This window comes from Idiotropiscis lumnitzeri, chromosome 6, assembly GCF_059441095.1.
Source record: "Idiotropiscis lumnitzeri isolate Australia: NSW breed Sydney's pygmy pipehorse chromosome 6, RoL_Ilum_1.0, whole genome shotgun sequence".
Taxonomy (NCBI): Eukaryota; Metazoa; Chordata; class Actinopteri; order Syngnathiformes; family Syngnathidae; genus Idiotropiscis; species Idiotropiscis lumnitzeri.
The window spans coordinates 18978499-19001418 of record NC_142396.1 but is presented as its reverse complement, the minus strand read 5'-3'; the positions used below and the strand labels follow the sequence as shown (position 1 = coordinate 19001418).

General features: G+C 39.6%; 1 protein-coding gene across 1 annotated transcript in view; it reads right to left on the bottom strand.

Annotated features, from left to right (window-relative positions):
* spon1b (spondin 1b) overlaps positions 1-22920 on the bottom strand; it is a 78079-nt gene that overhangs the window by 11315 nt on the left and 43844 nt on the right. The window contains exons 7-8 of the mRNA XM_088298728.1: positions 7169-7233; positions 3902-4103 (exon numbers count right to left, since the gene is read on the bottom strand). Of these exons, the coding sequence (XP_088154854.1) occupies positions 3902-4103; positions 7169-7233 (267 nt within the window). The remainder of the gene's footprint in view (positions 1-3901; positions 4104-7168; positions 7234-22920) is intronic.

The window sequence follows — 22920 nt, the reverse complement described above, 5'->3', positions numbered from 1 at the left end:
TATAAAATGATTAATTCAAAATCATTCTGAATGTTCCTCAATGCAGAGCAGGGGTCTTACCCACCAAGTCCGACTCGGCACTTTGCAATAGTGGAATCTTTTACTTAGATGTGTATTGAAGTTACTTCTAAACTAGAGAACATCATGAATGTTAATTACAATCCAGTGTTTACACTCATTTCTAACACTCTTGAAAGAAGGTCAAGCCTTCCAGATTCTCTTACAGGTAGAAGCAACATACCGTAATTTACGGTGGCCGAGAAAGGTCCAAAACACGACAACATTGAACTACACGCTATTGCAAAATCCACTACGGAAATGCACAAGCTACAACACAAACAAAAACATTTGCACCGTAGCGCTATTGCAAAAACTACAACACAACGGAAGTGCCGAGGCAAGTGAATTGAACGAAACTCCCGCGGGATGAAACAAGGAACAAGGAAATACAATTAACACAAAACATGAATCTCTCATGCCATTCATATCTCAGGTGCTGCAAAGCATTCTGGGAGTGCTTCAGCCTCAGCCAATCAGATGGCTGGTTAGAGAAATGTCGCTTTGAGAAGCGTCTATTTTTCTTTCTTTTATTTTTTTTTCAAACCGTGACCAACTCAGTGTGGTAACAGACTGCATGAATGCTCCCAGTCAGCACAGTGATCTGTAGTCCCAAACCTGCACCAACAGAGGGCGCTAGACATACTGTCTCATGCTCCCAGTCAGTCGAGCGGAGTGCAAGAAAATGTGCAGAATTGTAACTCGACCCACACATAAGGCCCTCCTCATTATATGGCGCCTCGTCCGTTTGGGAGAAATTTTGGGACTTTTAGGTGCGCCCTGTTGTCGTGAAAATATGGTACTTCAAATAAACATATTTCCTAAACTCCTATACGTATTTTAAAATATCCCCCTGCCACACCCAAAACATTTTTTTCTCCCCAATAACCCCCCCATCCACCACCAAATTTAAAACTATTTCCAAGGATTTCATATTGGACAATAAAAGAACCAGGTTTTGTCTATTCCTTTTATACTATTTTTAAACTATTCTCTGGTACTACTGGTCTGTTCAGCTGAGGACACATGTTTTATTTTACTGCAGAGGGATCCTCGCCATGGAGGGACATTGAATAAAATTCCTTTAAGCCCCAAAATGTATTCTCAATTTATACTCAAATGAGCTAAAAAAAAAATGAAAATGTCTTGCTCCAATCCTTTTGTACAAAGCGTGATTGATTTCTGCAAGGAAGTCAGTAAATACTTTTTATGTTTAAGACCAATCTGTGGTAATCGCTTTATTTATCCCAGGGAAAACAGATGCAGGGTTTAAAGCATGGGCAGAAATAGGTGCAAAAGGAATAAAATACATTTATGGTTGTAATGGGAATATTCTGACATGCGAGGAGTCGAGGAAATACAATATTTCTTATAAACACTTTTTCAAATACCTTCAGTTAGGGAGTTTTATAAGAGCAAATCAAAATCAATAATATGTCTGGCCCACCCCATACTAGGCTTGAGGAAATGATGACAACGACTCCTAGAAAGGGCAATTGCAAGACTCACAATTTTATGACTTTCTAAAAGCCTCCTCCTCTGGGTCTTCTGATCCCAAACTCAAGTCATGGAATTCCGATTTTCAAGTGAATTTAACTTTTCAACAGTGGCATATCACATGCAAAACACCTCATACAGGCACAGGTAATACTCATTGGAGACTTTTACAATCCAATTATACATAACTCCTGAAAAATTGGACAAATTGAACGTGAATATTCCTGACAAGTGCAAGAGATTTGGAGATTCTCCTTTTCCCTGCCTTTGGCAGTGCCAAGAGTGGCGGAATTCTGGGAAGAGATTGGGTAAAATGTTCAGGAGATCGTCTCGATTAGACATGAGCTAGAACCAAAGCTCTTGATATTTGGCCGCTGAGTGTAATTTGAAACGCCATGAAAGAACATTTTTGAACATTTAGTCTTCTGCAGACTAAGAGGATAATAGCTTTGACATGGAAAAGTATGGACCAGCCAGGTATTGTAATGTGATCTCGGGAATTATTTTGATGGCCATTGGAAAAGAAATTCTTTTATTCTTAAGAACGGGCATGACTCATTCCAAGCTGTTTATTCAATATGTTACTAATCATGATTTGTCTCATTTGTTGAATAAATCTGCAATCCAATAGAGTTTATGTAAAATTATGTATGACCCTGTTGTTTCACACTTTAACCACTGGATTGCACGATAAGATTTAAAGGAACTCATGATAATATCTTTAATCTATGGTCTTTTTATTAGCCGCTGCTAATGCTTTTGTTTTTATTTCCTGCTTTGTTGGCACTGTTGTAGAGATAAATGTTTGTGTTTGTCAATGGTTAACTGAATATACAAGGTCTTCATCAAAAGTTCTGTGGAGAGCTTGAATGTATGCTTGAATTGAATGTAAACATGTTATCCCTTGTGCTACTTGGTTGCTTTGTTTTGTATTCTAATTTTGAAAAGTTCAGTCAAGATAATGTTGAAAAAAAAAAAAAAAAAGGAACAGCCCCTCCCCGTAATTTAAGCGACCATCTGTCAATTTTTTTTTTTGCCCATAACCCGAAAAAAAATACATGTTTCCTAATGGAACTGATTCAAAGCATTTGTATTCTTTTCAACGGGTTCAAATGATTTGTTATTTAGGAACGAGGTCATGAAAGAATAAAACTAATATCTCATGGTATCACTTTATATTACTTGATATTTTAACGCTGATAGGTAAAACTATCAGCAATATAAATGAAGGCGCAAAGCAACTTCAAATAACATGGATTTTTTTTTTTTACAAAGTTCTGCGAGAAACAATTGAGTATAACAACTTTCCTCGATGTAATGCAACATCATCTTGCATTGAAATATTGTAGCAAAATATATTTTGCTATGTTTTGAATGCAGAAGCAGATTCAAAAGTCCGGAAAAAGTGCTGCATAAGTACTATAAATTCATGATTTAATAGTATGGTGCGCCTAAAGCTGTGTGTGGTGTGGAAAGTGGTGTTGAAATAGCTTTGCAACATTTACTTCTTTGCAATATTGTCCTGAGAAAGTTTAATGCCAATATAGCTGTATCAGGAACATGTTCATTTGGGATCCATTAAAGTTGCAGAGGAGCATTTATGGATGCACAACAGGAATGTAGGATGCTGTGTTGCGGTGTTGCACGTATAACTATTTCAATTTATTGCATTCCATCGGTGTCACACTTGCCATGAACACCTTAACACTAATGGCACAGGTGCTTTGAGAGGGCGGCAAGCCGTGGCAGCTGCCAATGACTTGCCAACCCAGGTGGCCCCCATTGCCAATGAAGCTATCAATACTAAATTGAAAATGTTATTATAAATGTTCCTTATTTTGTCTCCATAGTATGTATGAAAATGGTTTACAATTTACTCCCACTCTGATCCTCCCCTTCTTTTATGAGGAAATGGTTTTGTCCTACAGCCCATCAATTACGGTTAAATGTCAAGTGCGTTTTAATGTGACTATCTCAGGGGACCACAGGCAGTCAGGTAAGGACATCAACATTCACAGTCACACCTAACGACAATTTGAAGTGTTCAAGTAACCTACTATACATGTTATTGGAATGTAGGAGGTAATCGGAAAACACATGTAGGCACGGGGAGGACATGCAAAATCCATAAAGGAAGGCTGGAGCCCGGTTTCAAACCCTGCACCTCTGAACTAGCGGACATGCTAACCCACTATGCAACTTGTAACAATTGTAACCAACAGAATAGATCTCGGGTTTAAAAAAAAAATTGGGTTGACGATTCTCCTGTGTGTTCCCAGCAGCAAGTATCTGCTCTATCCAGCTGTACAAATAAAGGCAAATAAAATTGTAATTTTTATTAAATTACTTCATATGTGATACCACCGTCAGTGCCGGCATCCCAGGGAATGAGGTCTGTCACCAGCCGCTGGACCCAGCCACATTCCTTGGTACATAGGTCCTCTCCTGATAGCCCCACATTCCAGTCAGGACTGGGCCCGAGCATGGTCAGGAAGGACATCAGGTGACGGGTCTGGTCAACAGAGAACTCAGCAGATGGAGCTGCTCGTCTTCAGAGAAATGAGAAGGAAATATATATTTTTTTAGAAATGAGCCAGCACTTTACAGTGTACATCCACCAAAACATTGTATTCATCACTATGATAAAAATTGTTGAGAATGAAATTCTATCCGATTGATTGGTAACCCAAAGTCATCTTGGATGAAGCTCTCCAGCAACCTTCATGAGGACAAGCGAAACAGAAAACTGGTGGATTCATTCATTCTCATCCGCTTATCTGAGGTTGGGTCGCGGAGGCCCCCTCTCCTCAACCACATCATCCAACTCCTCCTGAGGGATCCCAACCCAGCTGGGAGACATAACCTCTCAAGCCTGCCCCAGGTCACCCACGGGGCAAGTTAATTCATTTAGTTACAGAGCTTCAAAAGATACTGTCTTATTAAGATATTTAATAGTTACAGTGGATGAGTGTTAACAATTACTGCACAAAAGAATCCCAAAAATACTGCACATCTGAATAAAATTTGCTCTTTGTCAAGCCCTTCTTGTGTACAAGCAGTGTTTCTTACCTTGTGCGCCTGGGTTTTACACGATCAAACCGAGTGATGTTTGACAAAAAAATTCAGTTTATTGCGTAACTCCTGCCTGTGTTGTTTGCCTCAGATATCCAATGTTCCCTCCAATTTTCCATGAGTCTGATCATTCACACAAAGTCCCTGAGCATGGACCACGGTGATGAACATCAGACTTGCACACAATGGCCAATCCAGTCTCACAACTGCCCAAAACCGGAGAAAAAAAATTCCAACCACCTTTATATCAAAATAGAGGATATTATTGAGTAGAGATTGGTGACATGAATAAAATTAGCCCGATTGTTCAGATTGCAAGGATGTCGTGAATCAGCCTAAAGTGAAATCAATGTTAAGTAAATGCAAATTTTTCAATAATTATTGCCTAAATATTTTCTATTTTATAATCCAAAATACATGAAACTGAAGAGTGACATGAGCTTCCTTCTAAGATGTAATATGTACAAACGTAGGTAAACAGTAGTATCACATTGGTTAAATTGGTAACAGAATAATTCTTGATATTTCTTTCTCTTTTCTTAATAAAAGTAAGAATTATGTATATAGGTTTTATCTTTTTTATAACTGCAGACCTTATGATCACTCTATATTTACAATAGATCTATTGCAATCATTTCAAGAGAAAGAAAATGACATGTTGAACAGGTATGTTGATGCTATTGCTGGAGCTGGGCTTATTTGCTCGGAGAATGTGTAGACGCTACAAAAGCAAAGGAAAATTGTTGGTTCGACAAGTGTTCTACAATGTCAAGTATGCATTGGAAATGGCTCACTGAACCCTGCTGCACTGCTAACAGACTCCTGATTTGGACAGACACTGGACTAGAATAAAATATTCTGATGCATATAAAACACACAGTGACATTTCATATCATGTCTAGATTTCTATTATTACCATTTATCTATACAACCAAGTAATATTCATGTATAATACAACATATTACTTCATAAAAATAGAAACTAGTCAAAAAGCATAGTATTGTGAATAATTAACATTTCTACCACGAAACCATGAGGACAATGACAATCAATAAAATATGTAATGCACACTCCTCTCTCCTCAACTTTTAATGTAAGCTAGATGGCAGTATAACACAATCGCACTCCAGTCACGTCTTGCACTTACACCCAGTTTGTGTTCTACTGAAGACCAGTTGAACCAGTGACGTCACGGAAGCACTGGATCAAACTAGCAGTAAAAAGTTTTAGGGTACCTTTTGTTTCCTACCCCTTTCTCTTTAATGTTCTGCATCATCAAATCCAAAGTGTGTGAGTTAGAGAAAACACTCTAATTTACTTGACAACTAGACAAATGTATAGCCATCAACAGGAAACTAATAAATGATGAGTGGGAAATACTGATGGGTTGGCAAGCAAATTTTTCTTTTGTTTATTCTATTTTCATCTGTTTCCAAATCTTTGGTTAATATTTACCAACCATTAAGAATCCTGCTCCAAGTGGAGGAGTTCAAATGTCTCGGGTTCTTGTTCACAAGTGAGGGCAGAAGGGAGCGGGAGATTGACAGGCGGATCGGTGCAACGTCTGCAGTGATGCAGACTCTGTATCGTTCTGTCATGGTAAAAAAAGGAGCTGAGCCGGAACGAAAAGCTCTCAATTAACCAGTCAATCTACTGTACTTTCATGTCGTCAACTTTGATCACGAGCTGTACAAGGTCGTGACAGAAAGACAAGCGGCTGAAATGAATTTCCTCCGCATAGATGGAGTGAAAAACTCGGTCATCCAGAAGGGACTTCGGACTGTTTTAGAAGATTGTTTCCCGTGTGCTCGGTGTAAAAATGGGCATAACTTCATATTTGTGCCAATGCTATTATACTCTTCCCTGTTTGGGGCCGTATTGCACGTCTCCGGGTGTTACGGCAATTGGAGTTGCCTTGTCCCTGACTCGTCCATGACTCATCCGATCATTTGGTAAGTAGTCTAAACATGGCGTGTGGCGGGTGACGCTAACGTGTAAGGTGGACGTCATGGTATTTCATTCATATATATGACCCCAGCGTGAGACAATCCCTCTGAATCATTGTAGAAATCAATTCATTGAATGGATTCTAATCATTAACATTTTAAACATATTTTAATAGCACGCCCGTCACAACTGAGGGTAGGGGGGTGCCACAATCTGACGTATAATCGGGGGGCAGGGCGGTCTCCATTTGCCTAAACACAAGCATGGCTAACGACAACATTACATTCCTCACCCCTTTTTCCAACAGGTAACTTCGTACTGCATTGCAATGCATTTTCAATGTTACCCTCCCTACCCGGAATCTACCTAATTGTACATAAAAAATACATTTTTATGAATTAACTAAAACATCTGATCTCAACCGATAGACAAATCAGATTACTTGCTGGTAATTTACCTTTTTTTTTGTTTAGTAGTGTCTTTCCATTAACTGATTTTAACAACTCAAACTTAATTTCCCACTAGCTAATCCAGACAGTAATTTCAATTATCTCGCAGGTCCGTTGGTCCGCTGGTGAATGTGAGTAATACTTACAGGTTGAGTGGCTGCCACGCTGGCCACTGAGCTTTGGTTTTAATGACAGTCAGAACTTCATCACCCTAAAGAGAAAAGACAACGAATCAATTTAATTCAGTGACACAAACAAGGCCAAACTCATTTCACGTTCCACTGTTTTAAGATTTGAAACACATCTAATGTAATTGGATCATGTTGAATGTTATCATTATAATAACTATCTTGGGGCCCTATTTCCATTTCGGGTACAAGTCTAGCGTAAAGAGCAGCCTAACCGTGGGTAGGGGTGGAGTTTTTTCTTCTGTTGCGACACTTTGTGGTAGTAAAAATGTCTCTAAGGGGGCATTTGTGCCTTAGTGCGCCATTGTGGGATGGATCCTCACAGCATCACTCATTTGCATTCAAATCAGAGCAATACGGAGGGCACACCTGAGTACGCCGTGCTTAAACATTGCGGAAACAAAAATTAGACTCGCTGGAGTTTATGCATGACATTGGCACGTAAACTGCAATATCTCCCTTTTCAGATTATGTTGTTGGGGATGTGTGTGATCTGCAATTGGAGATCGCCTTGCCCCTCATGAACCATGCGTCCATGTGTGAACCCCGCCAACCCCTAAATAATGACGCGGTTGCTATCAAAATATATTTAAAATTATAATGATTATAATTCTTTCAATTAATTATTTTCTACAATAATTTAGAGCGATTGTCCTATGTAGTGTCATATTTCTGAATGAAATGAATGAAGGCACAACACCTACATCCGAGGAACGCCTGCACCTCAAGTAAAAGCACCAAAGTTGTGTTTGACCACCTGCATCGCAAAAATTACCATCTTTAAGCCATTCTAAAATATAGTATACTTTTTGTCAAAAATCGTGAGATGCCTAGTTAGTCTACCAAATTCACAAACACACTGCACTACACCATGACAATGACGATGCACCGGTTTTCACGCTGAGCGCAGACTAATTTCTGCCACAAAATTATCACGTGTGGAAAACAGGCGGAAAACAGGCCCAAACACGGCAGACGAAACTTGAGTATCTTGAAAATGAAGTTATGCTTGTCTTTATGCTGAGGACACGGGCACCAATTCACCAAAATAGGGCCCATTCTGTGATATGTGGGTCTCAGATTCAGACAAAAGCAGAAGAAAAAGAATATACCTTTAAATCAGTGCTTCTCAATTATTTTCTCAAAACTCCTCCCAAAACAGATTTCATTAGTAAATCTCGGCTTGTTTTGTGATGGTTAGCAGCATAATTTGACATTTCCACATTTAAGTTAAAACAGGTTGAGTCTGCTACCATCAGACGAAGAAGAAGCACAAGCACTATGTGTCTATGAGCAGAGCCACTGCCAGCCGACAAGACGGCTCGCTCGGCACAACGAAACATTGGGTAATAAAATGTTAAAGTGTTCGTTCAAGTTCATCTTAAACCTGCGAACTAGAATCGCGCGTAGCATTTTATCCAAAGGTCCTTGTTGATGTTATTGTGCAAAGTGAAAGTTAAAGACATGATTACTTCTGGTGACAGTATTTCTTCGTCATGGTTCTAATAGTGCATTAATCCGCTAGGATTATACCATTGGCTAAAATGCACCGCGATTCTCGTTAAGGTAAACCAATTTTAGAATAAAAAAAGAAAACTTTGACGTGATTAGTAGCCAACGTTCCATCGTAATTGACCGCGGAGGGGCTCACGTTCCTCTCACAGCCTACAGCTTGGTATTCATTCTTCATTCCTCCTTAAAGTTACATTTGTTGTGTAACAAGTATTTAGAAGGTTGGGAACCCTTTTGGGGTCACAAAAGCCAAATAGAGGTTTCAGTGGTGGAGGGTCAAGGCCTTCAAGGCCTTGTCTGCTAACCTAACATAATCTAGAAATCAAGATCATAGTCATGATAAGTTTATTTCTTCACATTTATGTCGTATTACATCACAGTGTTATGTTTTTAGGTGAGAGTTTTTATCCAATTAGAATACAGCTCGTTTGTGTTGCCTCGCCGATTTCCCAGTACGGTACATCTTCAGAATGAATGAACCGTGCGGGCGTATGTGCTGCGTGTGTGAACGGGCTCTTTGTGTTAATAGTGAGCTGTGATAGCCAATCAGATCACGAGTTGGCTAGTAGCCTTCTTGCTGGTCTTACGTTGAAGGTGCGAACGCGTTCTGTGATTCGATAATCACTTGTGAGAGGGCAGCACTAAGCAAAATCAAATCCACACGAGACAGGCTTGCCTGGTGACTGTTCGAAAATCTGAAATATATTCTTGCTTTTTTTATCCCAGTAAGGTGGAATGAGGGAAAAGTGTGTGTGTTTGTGTGAGTGTGTTTGTGTGTTTGTGTGTTTATCAGCTGTCACCAGCAAGGACAGACTGGGCAGGCGTGAAATAATGACAGAAGGAAGACTGACAGACTGAGGTGCCCACCCCTAATCTTTACCTTGTTTTCTAGACTGAAAATTTAGGCCAATGAGTTCAAAGTTGGGCAGCACTCACAGTGCAGAGGTGCAGGGTTCGATCCCGGCTCCGGCCTTCCTGCGTGGAGTTTGCATGTTCTCCCCGTGCCTGCATGGGTTTCCTCCGGGTACTCCGGTCTCCTCCCACATTCCAAAGATATGCAAGGGAGGTTGATGGGACACTCTAAATTGGCTCTAGGTGTGAGTGTGAGCGCGGATGGTTGTTCGTCTCGGTGTGCCCTGCGATTGGCTGGCAACCAGTCCAGATTGTACCCCGCCAACTGCCTGAAGAAGGCTGGGATAGGCTCGAGCACGCCCGCGACCCTTGTGAAGAGAAGCGGCTTAGATAATGGATGTAGATTTATTTGGACAATATTGGCTTCTTGTAATACCAAAGGCTCAAGATGTTTTTTTTCCTGTATCTTACTTCTTGCATTGACGAGAAACTTTATTTGTCCCAAAGCAATGGATGGTGGCTATTTTGGGAGTGCTTATGGAACGTTTTCTTCACCCCAAATGGGAACTCCTGAGTCAGAAAGACCACCAGGTGTATTCCATTCATCATTTTTATGGCTCTTCTCCCTGTCCTGCATAACTCAGGTGTCAAGTTTTTTTTGGAACAATCTCATCTCTGGATCTTCAGTGAGTTCATTTGGGCATCTTAGTTCAATGCTTCGAGGTCTTATACAGACAATGTGTGCCTTTACAAATCCTGTCGAATCAATTTAATGGAATACACGCGGATAGTAACCAAGACAGTAAAGGAGAGTTACATTGCAAGTGTCAATGTGAAATTAGATTTTCTTTCTTTGTTTGTGTCTTTGTTCTTCTGTTATGTCATACTGACTGTATGGCAGCTTGGTTAGGAAAGATAACTGAAAACTTTTAAAATCTGAAAAATAATAGAATGAAGTCTGAATCTTCTGAATGTTTATAATTGAAGAGAGACAGTGTGATTAGATTTCATTTAAGTATGCAAATCCATGCTTTTTTAAACAGCATATTACCTTTCCTGTGTGTTATGAGCTTGTCTGTGACTTTCATCTCTCTTTGGCCCTGGGTAATTTTTCAAGGAAAGTACATCGTAAAAACTTGCTCCATTTTTAAAACACTTGGGAAATAAAAGGTGCTGACATTTATTCGAGGTTATGAATGTTGCGATGTTGGCTGCGGATGACAGATAACTGTTCAGAACTGCTGTCTAGAGCCATTCCTTTTCGGGAGCAATTTGATGAGGATCAAAAACGAATATGTGCGTTTTAAGGACTCAAGATTCTTTTCTGGAGTGTGAGCTAATGTCACTGGCTCAGTTGATGACATGTAACACATTTGTATGTTGGAGAGATGCTGTATTAACAGCATATTAAACGAACTGACATTGTTCTACTGATGTTTTTGAAGGAACAACTATTATTTGATCTATATCTTAAGAATCAAAAATCCACTCAATAAAAGTGAAGGCCAAACTCACTAAAAGACTGCATGGGCTTTTCATAGTGCTAATCGGTAAAAATCGAGTGCACATACATTGTTTAATTCACAAGGCATGCTCGGTTGGTGAAATCCGTCACTAATGCTGCTCGGTGCGTATTTTTCCACATTTAAAGGAGGTAATGTGCATTTCTTTGGTGGTGAAATTGCCCACTTCTTTGCAAATCAGCCCCATTGAGAATGTCTAATAAATAAATAAATAAATAAATAAACCACCAGTGCTAATAGCCACGCGCAGTTCTTTTTTTTTTTTGAGGATACACTCCGACATGTACAAGACATGTCGTTCTACATTACACACGCCCCAGTCGCCCACTCCGCCCCCGACCCCTGTTTTAAGAAGTTGTGTTTTAAGTTGTGATTTATAAAAGAGAAACTTTCCCTAACTCCCATTGGTCTGCCACGTCGTTCTTGGCACAAAGCCTGCCGGCATTTATCGTTTGCCTTGTGTGCAATCAGGGGGAAACAGGTGCAAAATGCAATCTTTGTGGGCGTGTCTGCGCTGCTATGTCATTAGCGCAATATCCCTTGTGGATAGGACGTTAAGATGAAGCAAACTGCCAGTCCAAATGAAGCACAATTAAAGCGGATGCAGTTCCTTCTTTGCGAATTTGGCCCTGCCTGTTCTATATGACAAACGGGGCATTATATCCAACGCATATTCAAAGCAGTATTGACATCAGCATCGTTGCTTGTAATCAAATTAGCGTGATTTTTGTTTGACTATTAACTCAATTTTCTGCTTTAATGACGATAACAATGAACCTCTTGTAAACTGCTACCTGAAAAAATGGCTATTATTTGCCTGGAGAGGATTCATTCTACATGCGCTATTTCCAATGGGAAAACTAAAGTTAGCCGGTGTCCTAAAACGGATTATGCGCCATTGTATTATTAATATTAATTTACATTATGAGCACATTTCACTCAGCTAGGTTATACATGACAGGAGGGCCTGAGTTTGCAAGATCCGCCAGTCTGTCACTGACGAACTGGCAGTTCGCTGGTGTAGTGATGACTGACATACATTTTGAAACACGGATACAATAAGCACAGAAGCGATTTTCGACTGTTACCCGAATCCGAAAAGCAAAGACGACCTTCTGCAAATAATGGTTTCTGTATACGTTGGCACGTTAGCCCCATCCACGCTATATAAATTTCTGCATGACTGTGCTGCGTCATAATCAGTAGCCTGTAGGCTTTTGAAAGGTTGTCTACAGCGAACTCTGCGCTTCTGCAGTGCTAAGGGTCAGCATCCATTCCAGCAGGACTGGAAGCCCCAGAGGGAAGCCCTCTCCTGGGCACAAAGGAGCACAAAGAGGCGTGAGTAGACTTGTTCATCAAGTACTACACCCCCCTCCCGAGCGCCGCTGTAATTTAAGGGATGTTCTCCACATCCGGTGACGTCCTCAGGCCGAAGAGGGCCATGATGGCCAGCACCAACTTCCAGCTTGTGTTCCTCAAGGGGAAAATATCACAGTTACAAGGGGGCAGTTTGGTAAGGAGACTGGACATGACAAATGACGGACTGGTGAAATTTGCTGACGCCCCCACCAATGAGGTTTATGTGCCACGAACGGAGTGCAATTAGCGAGTTGTGCCACTTCCACTGAGTAAGCCAACCAAAGGAATAAAGTTAAGTTGTTTTCATTAATTTATATGAAACAACAAGGTACTTTTTCATATAAATATTTAATATAGTTATCTTTATGATTCTGTTATCATAGGTTAGTGAAGCAGGTTATGTATATATTATAAAAAAAAAACGTGTAACATTGGTGTTATAGGAACAGAGCTCTGTCATAAACTGAGGACGCCAACCGTTAACTTTTCATCTCATTCTCCCTGCCAATTGCCTGGACTTTCTCAGGAACAAATTTTGTCGTTTCTAATTTTGGTCAGAGATGGTGTAGTGCAGGCATCACCAAATGGCGGACCGCGGTCCGGATCCGGACCCACAGATGGTTCGGACCGGACCCATGCCCAATCTGTGATGATTTTTTTTCAGAGCGGATTCGCAAACGTTGCCGCTGCAATTCTAGTAAATACGGAAAAGGCGTCACTGATTTGAGCCAATCAAATCTTTTGTTTACGATCCACTGCCAATTGCGCAGCAGACCGGAAGAGAGTGCTGCTGACAGTATGCCTTGCTAAAAAGTTAGCAAGGTCGATGCGTGTTGTTATAAATAGATGGACGGAGAAATTTAGTTTCGTTCTGGCTGCAGCCGATTCAAAACCAGCGTGCATCATATGCTCCGAAACCGTCGCAACATTGCGAAGCGCCACTACGAAAAAAAGCACCGCCCTTTTCTGCAAAATTATCCGCTGAAGTTTGAGGTGAGCGCACGCAAAAACATCGAACTTCGAGTGCAGTATAACAGATTTTTACATTTTCGTTTACAGCCCAGAGGCATGCAAACGAATATGGTGGGGAAGTTGCGAAGGAGTGCTTAAATGCTGTTGCACAAACATTATTTAAAGGAAAACACAAAGCCCAGATGTTTGAAATAATCTACCAAATCCCAATGGCCCTGACTCCGTTCCAACCCAGATTTAAGTCACTGGCAGGGCAGTCACAAACTCATTTTTCTCATTCAGAGATGTTAAAAAAATATTCAAAAGAAAAAGTGGTGCCAAAGCTCATTCGAATTAGTTTTTCATGAGGACAGCCATTTTTATTGATTGTGTACTGAACATGTCGACCTGTTTTACTTGGATAATTAGGCTTTCCGTTTTTTTCTACGCTGATATCTCTTTGATTTGAGGAAAAAAAAAAGGTAAAAGATGTTAACTCAATGCTTAGCACTTGATATATTTCTGCAGGAGATATTTGACTGTTTTTTTCTGGAAGTGGCAAACTTAAGTTCCTGGAGCCACATTTTCTTGAATGTGAAATAAACGCCTTATATTTGTTTGACTGGCAAAGGTGTTTAATGGGAACATTGCTAAATATTTAGTATATAAGTGCGCTCTGTTGAAAATGACTAAATATTGAAACTATATAAAAATGTCAACATAGGCTAGACCTTAAGGGAAGTTGGACTTTGGTTCGGACCTTTTAATTGGAAGACATTTTAGTCGTGGACCTCTGTGACTTTTAATTGAATACCTCTGGTGTAGTGGTTCACTTGCTTGCTTTCTTTTCATGTAGCATGGGTTGAGTTAAAACTCAATCACAGTAATAATGTTTTTTTTTTAAATGATTGATCAATTTATTGAACATGAAATCATGTAAAGACACAAAATAAAAATTAAATGTCAAAACATCTCCAATATATATCGAAGTAGAAAATTTGCCCAGTGACCCTCAACAGATTAAAAAGTAAAGAAAATGGATGGGTGGATGTTTTTCGCTTTAGTCATTTATTTGTCTATTACTGGTGGGTATGTCAGATTTGTAATTGTTGCTGCTATTCATTGGCATAGTAATTTTACAGTAGTAGAGGAACTGGAATCACACTGACAATTAAAGCCAGACGTCTACTGCCCGAGGCCAACTGCTGCATTCCAGTGAATTCAATATTTTTAAAATTCTGTAATAAGACATGAAAAAGTCATAATAAAATGTGCATCATAAAGAGAAACAGAAAATTAATTCAACGTAGAATGTTTGTGAGGAAACATTCTACGCAAGCCAATGCAGGTGAATTGAGAGGAGAAAATGTGGGAGAAAGTTGCAGTAATTGCTTTGACATTGTGCTGAGACAAGATTTAACTCTGTTGAGAAGAATCATGAATTCCATGCCCTCGGCCCTGTCACGAGTCTAAAGTCATTTCGTGAAGGGAGTTTTGTTTATAACCACTTGGAAAAAGATCGAGGATACACTGCAGCCACATTTCACAGTACGTAGTAAAGGTGGACTGCTGCGGGAAGCTTTAGGCTCTTAAGACAAACAAGAATAGCGGCAGAAGAAATATACCATCTGTCTCAGGCTGATTTAGTCTGGCCAGGAAAACCTGGCATGACATGTTTACCGTCACAGAAAGACAGGTCAAACAACTTGGAAAGAAGCTCAACTATCCAGTCAGAGGTGTTTACAGTCACACATTATAGTGACATTTTAGAATGACTATACAAGCTAAACATCACACGCTCCAGCCGTTCATTATCACACAATTGCTTTTTTTCAGCTCTTCTCATTTAAATGAAGGGGACATTGGCTGTGTAGTTTTTGAATGTAGCTAGTGTGAAATTGATTTCTATTTATTGCGCTATTTACATTCACAGAGTGACTAACTAGCTTCCTCGCAAAGTCAGTAAGGTTCAGATTCAGCTACCACTGGTACAGGAAAACCGTTAAGATGGATGTTTAATGGCCAGGCTGTAAAGCAATTCTTGCTCGTACTGTATGGTGTGTCATCACTAAATCAGTTTATCATTGGCTGGTAATCTGTTGTTTTGTGTTTCTCTCAAACTCGGGGTTCAGTAAAAGGGACCATCCAGCCAGGATGGTCCATTTTTAAATAACAACCTCAATTTATGTATTCTTTTTTTTCAGAAAAAAAGACAGAGTATTAGCTTGCATATTCCATTTTGTCCATTTATTTGGGAGAAATCAGTGAATCGCGAAATGAAAACCACCCCCAGAAAATAAGGGATATGGCCACGCCCGCTCTCCTCCTTCTATGTCTTGGTGGGAGTTGCAGGAGGGACAGATCACAATGTGTCCATTTAAAGTCATTGAAAATACGTCGTGAATAATGTCAAGATAACAAGGACCAATCGGCCCCAAAATGTATGTGGTCATCACTACTTAGGCCCAATTCAAAATCTCTGACTTAAAAGACAATGAGGAAATGAGCAGCTTCCATGCAGCTTCTGACGTCTTGTCTGTTTTCTTTAATGGGTCACCAAGATACAGAAACACAATGTGTACCGAGAAGCTTTTCGCCAGATTAACTGTTAGTAAACCGTTTTATATTTGACTCACTTTGTTCACCAATGCCAATCAGGGGTACGTCTAAATCACTCATTCGAAAATGACACAACTAGTGCGGCCACACTCGGCTGTGGAGTCGGCCTCCTCGCTGGAACTTTGGTCTATCCATCCATTCATTTTCTGCACCGCATATCCACACTAGGGTCGTGCATTTGAGCCTATGCTGCTCTGTGATGCAGGACTTTCAAAAGGCCCACCTCAGGGGATCGGCGATGAGATGTGGATCCGAAATTAGTAGCCACTCGCACTGCAACGCTGACGCCGTCATGAATTGGTTGCAACCAGTGGTGGACATCAACATACTCAACCGCACAGAGTCGCATGTTTGGACGGGAAGAAAATGGTCTGCTAATCTTCTCTGTTTAGTTCCTGAAAGCTATTTGTTACCGTTAGCAGTGTGGTTACTATATGTGACTATATGCCTGGGGAAACATGTCCATGTCTGTTTGCAAGCAGCTGCTGGCTGCCTTCATGTGCACATTCTTGCTCTTGTCCGCTCCGACCTCAGTAAGTTGAAAAGCGATCTGCATAATATTTTCGATTTTGCGGAGGTGATCGATCACATGAGCTCACATTGGATGTCAATAAATCCAAAATATTGCGCAGAATACTTTTATACTTTTGCAGGTTGAGGTGGAAGACGAGTCACGCCCATTTGTGTTTTGGAAGCAATCAGTCGCCATTTTAGACAACAGAAATGACAATGCGAGCGATATTACAATGCTTGCCTCCCTGCTGTGATGTAAAAAGCTGGGACGGAAAAAAATAACAAGCTGAGCACCAAAAGGTGGCGAACCAATTTGTCGAGAATCAAAAAAGTCCTTAAATTACTACTAAGTCTTGTGAATTTTAATACTGATGTTATTTTTACATGCAAATGTATTAAATAAATGCCAATTTTAAGTTGGACCAAGTGTCCCTTTAAAATGACATTAAATACGTTTGTGTAGAGTCCATTAAGATCTACAACCTTAGCGTATATATAATGGCTCAACTGTGGGTAGAACTTTGAGCTTCCTTAGTATACTAAAAAGATTTCACCGCGGGCAGAACTTTGAGCTACTTCCTTAGAGACTCAATGGTAATTATCTTGTCACAGACTTTCCTCGGTGTGCTGAACACGGTGGGATGATGGACACAAACTGTTACTGGCTTCTGAGTACCTAATGAAGAGGGATGGGGACATGTGACAAGAAGCTGTCATGCTGTAAATGCCACCACACTGGCATTCGCACTGAGGGTCAGATGGGGGTCTTGATTATAACTTATCCAATTTCATGATGGCAGGAAAAGCCAAAGTAAACCTTCCAAAAATTTCAGTTAAGAAACGTAGCGCTAATAGCTAAGTTATAAGTCAAGGTTTGAAATTAGCAGTTTCGCATTGCAGTATGCTAGTCAAAATTCACACTTTCATTAAAAAAAATTGCAAAACTGAGAATCAGAGATTTTTAAGTTTATAAAGTCTTTTTAAAGCGAATAGCGGAGACTGTCCCAAAAAGGTTTACTAAACTGGATGCACTCATGCTAATGTGGCGGAGAACATTTCGTGGATGTCACCTACGCTGGGAATCATGAGGTCAATGCAGGCCCAGTGCTACTTACACCACAGCCAATACAAATACTGCTGCAACATCTCTACATAACCAGCCGCCATTTGACGACTTTGCACCACCTGAAGCTCCAGTGTTGCACTGAATGAAAAAGCACCCCAGATCATGATGTGTCGGGTAGAAAACATCTCGGGCGGGATCTCCATGTCATGCCAGTAAAGTTGGAAGCCATCTGGACCGTCCAGGTTACATTTGTTCTCATCGGAGAGACCAACTTATTCCCACCTTCCAATGCCCCATGTTTGATGCTCCCTGGCAAAACTTGAAATGGGCAGTTTTGTGGCGCTGAAGGAGATGAGGTCTTTGAATTTGATTCTTGTTTTTGACACCGTTTTCCCGCTGATGTCGTCTGATGGTTATTGTGCTGCAATTGGCACCAGTAAGGGCAGTAATTTGCGTCGAGGAGCACCCTGTGTCTTGACGGACAGCCAACCGGATCATCTGGCTCAGTGCAGGTGTAATTTTTTTGAGTCTACCACTTGACTTTTTTTGTTCCATAATGGTGAGGATCTTCAAAAAAATAAGTGTGACCGATATGCTTTTTTCAGGCCCAATACGGATACAGATTATTAGTAGTCATGGAGGCCGATAACCGATACTTCAAACCGATATTCATTTGTTGAAAAAAGGGGGAAATGGTGTAAAAATTTAAAAAAATAAAAACTCCGAAACTTGACTTATTTTAGATGCCTCTAAGATCTTGTTTATTAAAAAACTTTAATGATTTACAACAAGTTAAAGCTTTTTTAGATCTTAGAAAACAACTTAATTTTAAAAGTTTAACAAAAAGTGCAAAGAGCTCCCATGCTCAGATGCATGTATTATAGCTCAATGAAAACAAACATCTCTTTAAAGTTTACGACGGCAAATCGTTTTTTGTTACTTGGGACTTGTAGTAGAGTGAAATTTATTCAAATTTCAGCAAAGTCTGTTGTAGTGCGTGTGAAGCAAACAGGCAGCTTACTGCTGATTGGCTACTACCCCATATATATATATATATATATATATATATATATATATATATATATATATATAAATATATATATATATATATATATATATATATATATATACACACGTTGCATAAAATAATATATTTTTTACGCTTATGACAATTTTGTAATCTTTGAGTATAATAATCAGAATTGATTAGATTCTATATTATTGTTTGATCAATTGCACTGCCCTGGATTGTGCCAATTCCATTTTCCATTTTTTGGGGCCTGGCTCTGTCTTTAAAACTGGAGTGTGTTGTTTATCCTGGTTGACACTCTTCAACCTCGTTTGATTTGCTGACTTGTCTCCTTCCTGTAGCCAATTAGAGTCAATTGCGAGACTCTGCCTGTCACGAGCACTCTTAAATCCCCCCCAAAGAATTGTGAGATTTTACAGGGGTGTGTATGGGAGACGATGTGTGCATGTTTTGATGTCATCACTTCAGCTAACCACCTCCAGATATACAGTACATTTTTCCACAAATCATTATGCTCGCAAAACATGATACTCTCAATTGGCCTCAAATTATACACATACTGACACAAGCACACACACACATTTCACCGGGGTGAAGAGTTTGTCATTTACCACCCAGCTATTTCTCTCTGAGATAAGTGACAGTAAAATCCAAATATAGCCCATCTGACAGCATCCTTCAGAGTAACCTGATTGATGACAAAACACTGGCACTTCAATGCTGACGGCAACAGCTACATTATTATTCAAGTTGATTCATGATAGATTGGCCTCAAGCTTTGCATACAGTGTACTTCAATTATTTGCCTGCTGTTATGAATGATGGAATAGAAAACTAAGAATCTTTGGTGAATTTCCATACGGCTTATAAAATTCCTTCACAATTCATGATAAAAACCAACAACACATTTTAGTAAATAATCATGCACATCCTCATTTTTGGAGGTCTGTCAGGCTGCAGAATACCTCAGTGAAAAGAGTCACACACATACTGAGCACTCTAAACAAGTAATTATCTCCTGTGAGTGATTTCATCCAAAATAAATCACACCAAATCTCCTGCAGCACTTTGTCCGCTCTCGCAAATTCAATATTCCTTTCATATTAAGGCATTTTCACTTGTGCAACCGGAATTAGCCACAGTGCCGAGCTGCAGGCATCAATTAGCAAGACCATGTGTCCTACAGTTTTCTTTCATTCAAAACGACAGTGCACATTAAGAAGTATCAATACATTGTTGAGGCAGCTGCAGTTAGTGAGTTGACTAAAAGTATCAGGTGTCTAAATAATTACGCTCCTTATACAGAACAAAGCAATATTATGTACTTCACTGAAACTCAAACTAAATCAAGTACACAATAATTATGTTTTAAAATTGACTGTCATACTAATCAATCACAGATAATATTAAAAATAATAGTAGGATAACTGGAAAATAAAAACCTATTGATGGAATAGCACAGCGATGGAGTCCTTTGACAAATTGTATTTCTGGCAAGCTACTAAACACGCAGGGAAAAATCCTGCTGACGTAAGCCTTGCAAATTTAACTCCTTTCAGGAGAATTTTTGTTGTGAACGCTTGAGTGGTGATAGTCAAGTCGACTTTTTTTCAGTTGAATCAAATCATCTTGATCTAGATAATTTATTGAAAAATACTTACACGACCATTGGAAACACCGTATTAAAGAGCAATAAGACAATAAAAACGGGGACTGGAGACTTATCGTCGATTTAAAATTATTATAAATACATTGTTAATATTGTCAACATAGGGATCAATAAGCCTCAATGTGTACATGGACATATCTACTTAGGCCCATTTTAATTTCTGAGTATATCACAAATAATTCGCCTTTCCATGGCTGACTGAAAAGAGGAAGAAATGAGAAACCTGAGAAGTTTCTTTCACGTCTGTTTGTTTTCTTTCATAAGTCACTAATAAAATGTGTTCCAAGAAGCTTTTCGGAAAATGAAGTGTTCATAGGTCGATATATATTACATTTAAATCTATAAGGGTTAACTCCACTTTCCTTTTTCCCGAAGTCCACTTCTATGGTGTACTCCCTTCCCAAACTATAAAATGAGGTGATTTAAATGGAAACAATCGACTGAAGCCGTGTAGTCCAACTCTGAAAATTCAACAAGCTGATCTCTGGCGCTTGACTCGCAGCTTGTTATCCCAAATTCATTCACTTGGACCATGACTCCACTGCATCTTTGGCTGGACAGAATTAATGCATTTGCCCTGCTATGGCTGCATTGACGGTGACCGACCATGACCGGGAGGTTGGGAATCTTGAGGAGCTCCCTGTAACTGTGCTTATTAACAACAATTGTACTGCAACAACCTTAGGTGGGGTTTGATAAGTGTTTTAATGACTTGACATTTGTTTAAAAGTATAATTAAAAAAAAAAAAAATTCTTTTTAACAAGGTCTCTCTTTATATCGGTTGCAGACTTCTTCCCACAACAAACAAAGCTTCACTTTAGTTAAAAGAATTGAAAGTCAACGCAGAGCCTTTACTCGCGGCTCTCTCCCCAGATCACTACATTTGATTCCTCCAGTGATTCTCAACTAAATTGGGCATTACTGGCCCAAGTCAGTACCCTACCTTTACAACAGTCACTTAGTTCTTCACCCAGAATTCTAATGGTCCAAAGAATTGCAAAGACGGGAAAGAAATGTACAATCTGAAGTTATGAGAAAAAATGGAGAAAAAAAACCCACAATAGTATCTTTCCATTAAAATCCATTAATCTGGCCAGAGTATGTTATCTTTTATAACAGTGTATGTGAAGCAGGTGCAAAACTATTACAATTGTGTCATAGCACATAATAGACGACTAGAAAACATTGCATTCTCCGACACTGTATGGATAATTGAGCCACCCTTTTTTTGGGATGTATTTGTGACTAAAACAGCTACTCCGAAAGCTAAACTTCCTGTTCATTGTATATAATCACACCTCACATGTTTGCTAATCTACTGCTTGAGATAATTCCTGTCTACACTCTTTAATACAGTTGTTTTATTCCATTATGAACAAGTCTGAAGCATCCATTGTTTTTGCAGCACCCAATAGCCACAAAGAGGCAGAGGCAGCCAAGAAAGGACTTAGGAAAGTCTGTTAGTCCCTAATGTCGGCACAAAACTGTCCAAACCCAAACTGACAGGCGCAAACCACAATGACAGCACTTGTTCTTTTTCAAATAGCAAAAACACACCTTTCTATAGCCAGAGAGAATGGCGTGTCCTGGATTTTTTTTTATCTCAATATAGATGGGTAGTGTTGTATAGTTTGAAGATTATTTAAGATAATGTGTAATGCTTTGATTGGTATTTGATAATCTCCAGTTACACTACACGACTTGAGTGACTCAGTACATTTCGTTCCCTCTCTCGTATAGTCCTGTTTGGGTATGGATGCAACAAGAAAAAGAATAAAATCCAAATCATCAACGTTTAATTGATGCATTCAAGAGACGTAGACCACTTGAAATTGGACTAAAAAAATATATCAAATCCAGGCAATAAAAAGGAATGCAACTATAAATCCAGTCTGACCAAAACTGTCACTGCAAGACTGACAAAGGTCGGTTAAGAACTGTGACTGATGTCTAATTTCAACATCTTGTGTTGGATAAAAAACAAATGAACTCAACCAACTGACATGGACAAAAGGAAATCTGTAAAACTGTTTCAACTGAGCATTATACAAGCTGAAAATAATCAAGATAGTGAGCGGGAGAGCAGAAGTCACATTGCAACAATAAACACGTGTGGGGCCTCTTGGACTAAATATGGGAGTTCTCCAAAAAGTCCCAAAACATGCACTGGCTGTACACTTCAAGTGCAGGCATTTTAAGTTGGTGTGAGGGTGTTTTTTTTTTCTCCTTCTCTAATAAAAGCCAGCTGTCTGGGTCTAGACAGCTGGTTCCCGGCCTCCAAATTGTGTGACCATTCTGCCACCAGGACAGAAGATGAAGTCAAACAATCCAGATGTGAATTGAAGTGTCAACTTTCAAGTTCTATTCACCAGGTTTACCAACAGGTTCAAAGTTTCTGACTGCACGTTATTAATACTGAAAGGTTGAAAATATATTTCTGCACCGGTGAACATTAACCTTCATTCATTTGTTCCTAAGTGCGGAATTTTAAAGGTGGAACATAATCCACTCCTGGTCGACATTTTTCAAAAACTTCCCATAGGAAATAAACCTCAGGTGCGCAGGTGGAAGACGATGTAACAATCAATGGTAAGACATTATAAAATGACAATATC